The sequence below is a fragment of the Hevea brasiliensis genome, chromosome 2, assembly GCF_030052815.1.
Source record: "Hevea brasiliensis isolate MT/VB/25A 57/8 chromosome 2, ASM3005281v1, whole genome shotgun sequence".
NCBI lineage: Eukaryota > Viridiplantae > Streptophyta > Magnoliopsida > Malpighiales > Euphorbiaceae > Hevea > Hevea brasiliensis.
The window spans coordinates 114,763,973-114,773,441 of NC_079494.1; the positions used below are offsets into that span (position 1 = coordinate 114,763,973).

Sequence of the window (9,469 nt, forward strand, 5' to 3'; positions counted from 1 at the left end):
CTAGTACTGCCCTTTTTTTTTGTTAAAATAAAAAATAAAGGAAATTGGAATATCATGAAATTGTAACTCCATTACCTCTAATGGGTCCACTGATCATGATCATAACAACCATCTTCTCTTCGTAATCCGTTAAAACCCTAAAATTCACAGACCTAATTTTAGTGAGTGATTAAAAAAAAAATAAAAATGAAAGGTGAAAGGAGTTTGAATGTGACAGGAAAGGGGGATCAGAGAGGAGTTGGTGAGTGCATAGAAATAATTTAATACAACTATATTCTGGAATAATTTTAAATTTATGTAAATTCTAGTTAAATTATCACATTTCATAGAGTAGAACTGCAATTCACTAGGTATGAATCAATTAATTTTGAACTACAATGTATAAAACAAAAGAGATTAGCATACCTTAAACAACAAAAAGTAGAACCACAATTCAATGGAAAATACAACAGAATAGTAAATATTGCATAATAAATTATCGATTGCATAATAACAATAATGAAAATAATGAAAAAAAAATGCACAATTTTTTTTAATATAGATACATTAGTTAAAATCAAATAAATATGTTATTAGAAATAAAATTAAATTTAAATTAAAATAAAATTTACCTAATTAAATATTATTTTTGTAAACACATTAGTTTAATTTGAATATGTATACAATCTTATTATGGTTCGAAGCAAAAAGGATTTGTGTTTGTTATAAAAGTTTGTAATTAAAATTTATTTTTAAAAAAAGTAATATTGCTAAAATGCAGATAACAAAACGAGATTAAGAAATGGAAGAGAAATGTCAGTTGTATCTTTTCCTCTGGCTTTATTAATTTATATATACAATGAAATGTTCAATCTAAAGGCTAAAACAGTTACAATAGAATCCGTGACTTTCTAGCTCCAGCTCAGCCCGTGTGCCTAACTACTAACAAAAACTCCTGCCACATAATTTAAAATACATTCCTTCAGCGCCCCACAAGATGGAGATGGATTCAGAGAAGTCAATCCCATCTTGGACAAAAACTGGTGGAAACAAGGAGTGGTGATAGGCTTAGTGAAAATATCTGCAAGTTGTTCTCTTGCCGGAACATGAGTTGTAGCAATGAACTTCGCTAGCACCTGTTGTTGAACAATGTGACAGTCAATGTCCAGGTGTTTGGTACGTTCATAAAATACCGGATTTTCTGAGATGTGAACTACTGCCTTATTGTCACAAAAGAGGGGAATCGGTAGATTTGGCTGGATTTGCAAGTCTCGTAAAAGATAGGAGATCCACTGTGGTTCACAAACTGTTGTGGCCATGCTCCTATATTCAGCTTCAGCAGAGGATTGGCTAACGGTGGATTGTTTTTTTGACTTCCATGAAATGAGAGCTGGCCCAAGAAAAATACAATAGCCTGTCAAAGATTTTCGCAAGGCAAGTAGCCCAATCGGCGTCACGATGATAAATCGTGTAAATTGACATTGGAAGAAAAAATAATCCTTTTGCAGGGGATCCTTTTAGATATCGAAGAAGAGCTTATAGGGCATCCCAGTGTGCTTTTCGTGGTTGTTGCAGAAATTGACTTAAGGTTTGAACTACATAAGAAATGTCTGGACGTGTGAGATTCAAGTAAAGGAGACGCCTAACAATTCGTCTGTATACCTCAGGTTCCGAAAACAAATCAGTAGTATGATCATCAAGTTTGAAAGTTTTGCTCGTCGAAAATTCCTTTGGCTTACAGTCAAGCATATTTGCATTTAAGAGAATGTCCAAGATATATTTGCGCTGGCTAAGAAATAATCCTGAAGGGGATCTTCCAATTTCTACACCCAAAAAATACTTAGCATAGCCAAGATCTTTAATGGTGAAGGAGCTATGTAGAAATGCTTTGATAGCCAATATATCAGATTCATCAACGCCTGTGCCCAACACATCATCTACATACACAAGCAAAGCAGTAAAATGATCACCTGATCCTTTAACGAACAAACAATTATCATGAACTGATTGGGTAAACCCGAAAGACAGTAGCTTCGATGTAAGTTCCTTGTTCCATTGGCGTCCGGCTTGTTTGAGGCCATAAAGTGACTTTTTCAATTTACACACTTGACCAATCTTAGGTACTGGATAACCATCAGGAGGTTTCATGTATTTCTCTTCATCAATGACCCCATGTAGATAAGCGTTATTAATGTCTAATTGATGTATTACCCAATTGTGAGCTAATGCTAGTGCTAGCAAAGAAATACGGATTGTCACGGTCTTTGCTACTGGAGAGAAGCTAGCCGCATAATCGAGTCCTGGTAATTGGTTATAACCCTTGGCGATAAGCCGGGCTTTGTAATGCTCTACCAAGCCATCTGGCTTATACTTCACTTTATAAATCCACTTGGAATCAATGGCCTTTTTATTCGATGGTAAATCAACAATTTCCCTCACACCATTGTCTTCTAATGCCTGTAATTCTTTCCTCATTGCCTCAACCCATTGTGGATTGCTTTTGGCTTGACTATAGTTAGTTGGTTCATGGATCATAGACACGTTTGCAAAAAATTGAAGATAAGAAGAATTGAAAATGGGTTGAGATAGAAAAAAGTTACCTGGTGGAGAAATAGGAACCAATGAATTGTCTTCACACATTTGATTAGGAGAATGAAGGGGGCTATATGAGAGGAACAGATGCAACAAAATCTCGAAGCCAAAGTGGTTGGGATCTGACTCGTGTACTTTGCCGTAAAGGTTGTGTAGCATTGGATACGTGAGGCAACAAGGGTAGAGGATAAATGTGAATCAGAGTTGTTTATGGATAAAGATGGATTTGGCATGGATGGTGGGAGAGATGGTATGGTGCTATTGGGAGTTGTGTTTGAGGAGGATGTATTTGGTGTTGGATGGGGTTCTGAAATAATATGTGGTATGACTGGGATTTGTGGATCATCGAGGGAGGAATGAGGTGATGAAGAGATAGCAAAAGGAAAGATGTATTCCTTGAAAAGAACATCTCGAGAAGTGCATAAAGAGTTTGTATCAAGGTTGTACAATTTGAATGCCTTTTGTCCAGGTGGATAGCCTAAAAATATGCACCTATAGGCTTTGGGAGCAAATTTTGATTTGTGAGGAGATACATTTGTGGCATATCATAGTGAATCGAAAGTCTTGAGGCATGAATAGTCTGGTGGTTTATTATTTAGTATCTCATAAGGTGTCTTCCAATGTAGAACTTTAGTTAGAAGCCTATTGATTATGAAGGTGGCTGTAAGCAAGGATTCACCCTAAAACTTCTGAGGTAGGCCAGATTGAAACATCAAGGAACGTGCAACTTGGAGCAGGTGTTTATGCTTCCTTTCCACAATCCCGTTTTGCTGAGGAGAGTATGGAGATGAGCGTTGATGGATAATTCCTTTTTATTGGAATAATTTTGCACAACTTGAATTAATGAACTCACTGCCATTGGCGCTTCGGATGATTTTTACCATGACTTGATATTGATTCTGTAAAGTATTGATGAATGTGGAAAGAATTTGTGATGTTTGAGTTTTGTCATGAATCAAGTATGTCCAAGTTGCACGACTGTGATCATCAACTAAAGTCAACATGTATTTGGCATTTGTAATAGATGATGTTTGATAGGGGCCCCACAAGTCAATATGAATTAGCTGGAAAGAAAATGCAGCACGAGAGTCACTGACTGGGAAGGGCAGCCGCTGTTGCTTTGATAAATGGCATACATCACAGTCAACAAGTGGTGTATAAGATGAAATTTGTGGAATATGTGTGATTGCAGAAGCAGAAGCATGTCCTAGCCTGTAGTGCCACAAGTTATTGCAAACAGGGGAACTTTTATTTATGGTAGTACATATATTGCTTATAGCTTTACAACTTTTAGCAGCTCAATGAACTAGTGCACCAGGTGGGATGGGATTCTTTGGGTCAAGAAATGATGATTTATTCAGTCGATATAGGCCCCCTGTCATCTTCCCAATAGCAATCAATTCCCTAGTCCATTGGTCCTGTAAAAAGACATTCATTAGGGAAGAAAGTTACAATTATGTGAGAGGTAGTTATGAGTTGACTGACAGATAGTAAATTGTACCGAAACTTGGGTAAGTATAGTACTTTCATCAATTCTACTTTAGGGTGTAAGATAACAGTACCTACTTTGTCCACTATTTGTTTGGATCCATCTGGTAAGTATACATGTGTATTAGGGTTAAAGGGTTGGTATGAATCAAAATAAGTGGGGTTAGATATCATGTGTGTGGATGCACTAGTGTCTATAATCCATTCACCTGTCCAACTAGAATCATCACCAAGAAAACAATTCACATCTGCCATACCTGCAAATCCAGCAAGACCAGAAAAGTTGTGACTATTATCCTCCATAGTTATTTTACCCTTAAGGTATTTCATCACTTCTTGTTTCACTACATTGGATATTTCTTTATTCCACTCATCAGTTTTCTTCAACGTACTAAACTCAGCCTCATCCAGTGGAGTATCTTGCAACACCATATTTGTTTGCGGCCTATGAAATTTCCTTTGCTTGAACTCTTGAAACCATTTTGGATAGCCGTGTAACTTGAAGCAAACATCCCTTACATGCCCTGACTTGTTACAGTATGTACAATAACGATCCTCTTTCTTCTTCCCTTTCTTTGAAGACTGAAATTTGTTTCCTCTTGCATCCTTCTTCACATAATTGTTATTAACCATCATTGCCACATTTTCACTTGCATCGACAGCAGCCTGTACATCCTTCTTCTTCTCTACACGCAAAGCCATGGAATATGCTTTGCGTGCACTTGGCAGTGGATCCATGAGTAAAATCTGATTGCGGACATGATCATAATGGTCTCCTAGTCCCATCAAAAATTGAATTAATTTTTCATCTTCATCAAAGTCTGCTATTGCTTTTGATGCACCGCAAGTGCAGTTGCCGCAAGTGCACACAGGAAATGGCCTCAAGCATTGTACCTCATCCCATAACTTCTTCAACTTGGTGAAATACACCATTAGGGGCATGTTTCCTTGAGTGAATAAACTGATCTCACGTTTAATGTTGTATAACAAGCGTCCATTACTCTCCCCAAACCTTTGCTCCAATTCATTCCACAAATCTTTAGATGTGGTTGTGTATAAGAATGCTTCGATTAATTCTTTTGAAATAGTATTCAGTATCCAAGACATTACCATACAATCTACACGTCTCCATTTTTCAAACATAGGAGAATTCTTGCTTGGTTTTTCAATTTCACCAGTAACAAATCCTATCTTATCTTTTGCACACAAAGCGATCTTCATAGCTCTACTCCAAGGCAAATAATTTGTACCATTTAGAGGAGCACTTACCAAGATTAAACCTAGATTATCTGAATTTTGCAATTGCAGCACATTCTCCATTGATTTCTCCAATGATGCCTCACTTGAACTTTCGGACTCCATGATTACAGAAAATATTGGCTTCAAGATGGGTAATCAAGTAGATCTGTATTTCCTGATCATTTAGATCAAGATTCTCAGAAAAAAACGGTTATAGAAGGGAGGAGTTATTCACACAGAAAAAACTGCTCTAATACCATGCTAAAATGCAGATAACAGAATGAGATTAAGAAATGGAAGAGAAATGTCAGTTGTATCTTTTCCTCTGGTTTTATTAATTTATATATACAATGAAATGTTCAATCTGAAGGTTAAAACAGTTACAACAGAATCCGTGACTTTCTAGCTCCAGCTTAGCCCATGTGCCTAACTACTAACAAAAACTCCCGCCACATAATTTTAAATACATTCCTTCAAATATAAATAATAAACAACTAAACGCGAGATTAATACGTAAACCAAATAGAAATAGTAATATAAATAATAATAAATTTAAATTAAAATAGAATATGTTTAATTAAATATCATTCTTATAAACACAATTATTTTATCTCAATTCAGATGTCATTAGAATTTGCTTTTCACCATATAATACAATCCAAGTAAAAGATTTATGTTTATTTTAAATATTTATAATTAAAATTTAATTTAATAATATTATATATATAATTAAAAATGTAACATCCAGAAAAAAAAAATTAATTCAAAAACGGGAGGAGGAACCCCCCCCCCCCCATTCTCCTTTCTCTCCTCTTCTCCCCCTCTTCTTCTTCTTCCTTTCTCCGGTAACCGGCCGGCGACCTCCCAAGTGGCTCCCCACCGGCCGGCGACCCTCCGGCGACGGCCAGACCACCAGAAAACGGCGGCAAGAGAGGGAGAAGAGAGAGAAAACGCGCGCACAGTGGGCAGCGGCTTTCCGGCGCGATTCCGGCTTCATCCGACGTCTGATCGAGGCGATTCCGGTGGCGTTGCAAAGCTTGTTCCGAGAGCTTTCTTTTGACACTAATTTTGCAGCAAATGGAGGTCGGATGAGTGAGATATGGAGGAGAGAAGTTTTGGGTTTTTCAAGCTTTTTCATCAGATCTACGACGATCCGACCGTTGGATCGACGATCCGAGACCACCTATGGACTGAGGAAGAGGAGAGGAACATGGTGGTATGATTAGATTCGGCAAATGTCGCCGGCGGTCGGCCACTGTGCGCGGTGGTGCCGGCGGTGGCTCCGGTGATCTATGGAGATGGTTCAACTTCCAGAGGCTTCCTCATAAATTTTTGGAATTTTTGAGACAGATAAACTTCGGGTAAGACAATTTCTATTATTTCGCTGTCTGTGGAGCATAAATACAGTGTTTCTTAAACAGGAAAAATTGGAGAAAAATTCTAAGAAAAATATATGATGAAAGTAAAATTATTTGGAGATATTCTATGGTATTTGTTGAATTTTTGAGTGATTGTAGAATATTTTTGAAAAATATAGATAGATTTTAGTTAGATTTTTAGCATATGGGCATATAAGATTATTTGAAATTAAGATAATTAAATTTTATATAATTGATTGAAGCTTGAGGATGAAAGTTTAAATATGTAAATATTTAATTGAGTTGAATTAAGAATACGTTAGATGTTGGAAACTTATGGAATCGAGTAAAATTCTTGAATAAAATATTCATGGGTGATTAGAAAATTACAATTCATTTTGCAATAGCCTTATAATATTATTAAGGACCGCGGGGCAAAATTTTAGAATTTTTAGAGCTTGTTTGAGTGGATTTTTGAAAAATGTCAATTATAGGGACTAAAATATAATTTTTAAGATTTTAAGTATTGTCTGATTTGGAGGGCCCAGGAGGGGCCATGTGATATTGATGAGATGTGATTGTGGAAATTGAGAATTTAGAAGTGTTATTTGAGCCTTTTTGCAGGTTGGGTAGGTCCCAGGTATAGGAAAAACTCTGCCGGATTTCCGGCATGAATTAGGCTGTCTATTGCCTCTTTAGAGTTTTATCTTAACTTAGTACTAATAAATTTATAATTTAATTATTAGGTGATCGAGGTCAACTATTTTCTGCATCCAGCAGCCACAATAGTCATCGGTGTACTGTGAGTGCTCCAAATTACCTTTTTGATATTATGATGTGAAAATGTTGTTGATGTTGCATTTCACTCTACAGGGTGCATTAGCTTTAGATAGTTATAGAGATTATGGTTAAAATTGATATTTTACTCTCTGAGTCGAACGCTCACTCCTGTTCACCATATTTTTCCAGGCTACAGGAGGAGACATTTTTCAGAATAACCTGTCCCTTTCCTCTCAGGTTATGAAAAGATTACTTAATTGTATTATTATTCTCTAAATTTGTAATTTAGGACTCCGCATGTGCTAGTAGTAGCATTAAGCCTGTCAGGGACTGTATGAATTCAAGTTTTCATATTAATAAATGAAAAGAAAAAAAATTATGAGTTTTAAATTGTTATAAATGAGGTAACAGGGTTGAGCTGGGCTCCCCTAATTTTTGTTTCTGATAATTTCTGGGCTAAGTTGGCCCGAAATAAAATTTTAATAGATTAATTTAAATTATTTTTACATGCATATTGGGCCTAAATTATGGGCTTGGTTATGGGTTGAGGAATAGTTAGACTTACTACGGGCCTCGGGGGCTTTAGGCTGGCCCAGGTCCTAGTGCCGGTCCGGCCCATAGGTTGGGTCGTGACAAAGTTGGTATCAGAGCATAGGCTCTAGATTCATGGGAAATAAAATACTTGGGAGTGTAAAAGGAGTCTTGTTAGGATGTTACATGCGGAGTATAGGATTCTGTTTCGTCTTTTCTGTAATTCTTTGTTTCTAGATTCTGCGTTATACCTCGAGAAATATAAAAGTGCCTCAGTTAGTGTCTTGATTTTTGTGGAGTACATAGAAAGGTGAAATAGAGTTAGTAGACATGTGAGGTCTATCATGAGGATATGTACTCCAAGAAATGCTATGTTTCTGTCTGTATGGGTTTAAATGGTGTACCCATTTCGTGCAAGGCACGAGTACATAAAGGTGAGTCTTGAAAGTACAGTTGCCCTAGATAAGGATGAGGATACCACTGCTAGCAGTCATCAGTGGATGACCCAGTCAGAATAAGTTTATGATAATAGAAGATTAAAGAGAGATAAGAAATTAGGAGACCTAGTCGGTCAGGACGTATCGTAGTAACTATACAATGTTCTCGATGTCTGCTCTATAAGCTGCAGATTACAGTACCGACATGAGATTATTGTGTAGAGCTGCGTACTTCCCTGTAGTGCTTATGATGAGGATGTTGCAAGCCTCTGCTTTGGTACTGATACTGCAGCAGTTCTATATCTGCAGAGAAGTTGGGAACTCCTGGTTAAGAGTATAGAGCTAGAATATCGAAGGTCACAGTTGGGTGATAACTAGAGTCAGTGACTCAGTTACCCTAGCATAAGCTAGAGTTGCATTAAGAGTTGCCATCAGACCAGATGTTTTACACTAGATGCAAAGTAAAGGTGACACTTATAGGGGGAGATCATCTAGTCTTCAGTATGGAATTTTGGATCATTTTTGTAGTACAACAGACGTTTTGCTTAGAGTTTGGTGAGAATAATATACCTTGTGTGTATCAGTAAGGAATAAAGTACAACCCTACTACCTAGGAAAGGTTAGAACTATGAATTGATGATTTACAAGCTATGATATGATAAGAGAGTCATTAATTTGACGTGGTTTTGGCAAGGTAGTAAATGTAGTACCTTTGTTGCAGTAAGTTAGGGTATAGTCCTATCTTTTTAGAAGGGATCGAAGGTTATTATTAATAATGGTGACGAACAAAATAGTGCCCCAGATGGGACTGTAAAGTGTGGTAGAGAGTAGTTGGCTCGGGTATCCTGCAGATGATGCAAGTTCCATTATAGGAATCATATATAATTAGATCACGATGGATGTAAATCCTTTGAATTGGATGATGGGTTTGGGTGCCCGGAATCTTAAGTTTTGGCTAATTGAGTAAACATGGAAAATAATAATAATAACAAATAAATAAAATTATTGCAGAATCAGTTCTCGAGGTAGTAAGGGTATTATGTAAGCTAAAGGATAAGAATAGAG

General features: G+C 36.8%; 1 protein-coding gene and 1 long non-coding RNA gene across 2 annotated transcripts; one reads left to right on the forward strand and one right to left on the reverse strand.

Annotated features, from left to right (window-relative positions):
- Window positions 1–3,869: 3,869 nt before the first annotated feature.
- On the reverse strand, window positions 3,870–5,421 carry LOC131177984 (uncharacterized). The gene is made up of 2 exons (XM_058143175.1): window positions 4,138–5,421; window positions 3,870–3,989 (listed from the first exon to the last, which is right to left on the reverse strand). The coding sequence occupies exons 1-2, from the start codon at window positions 5,419–5,421 to the stop codon at window positions 3,870–3,872; spliced, it is 1,404 nt and encodes a 467-aa protein (XP_057999158.1).
- Window positions 5,422–6,093: 672 nt separating this feature from the next.
- On the forward strand, window positions 6,094–7,808 carry LOC131170674 (uncharacterized). The gene is made up of 3 exons (XR_009141457.1): window positions 6,094–6,659; window positions 7,403–7,458; window positions 7,626–7,808. It is a non-coding gene; the product is annotated as an uncharacterized LOC131170674 (long non-coding RNA).
- The last annotated feature ends 1,661 nt before the right edge of the window (window positions 7,809–9,469 follow it).

Excerpts from the sequence above, each read along its gene's own strand:
- LOC131177984 (XM_058143175.1), bottom strand. The coding sequence starts at position 5,421 with ATGGAGTCCGAAAGTTCAAGTGAGGCATCATTGGAGAAATCAATGGAG. Across the intron at positions 3,990-4,137 it reads CCAAACAAATAGTGGACAAA|GACCAATGGACTAGGGAATT; the intron begins GTAGGTACTGTT and ends GTCTTTTTACAG.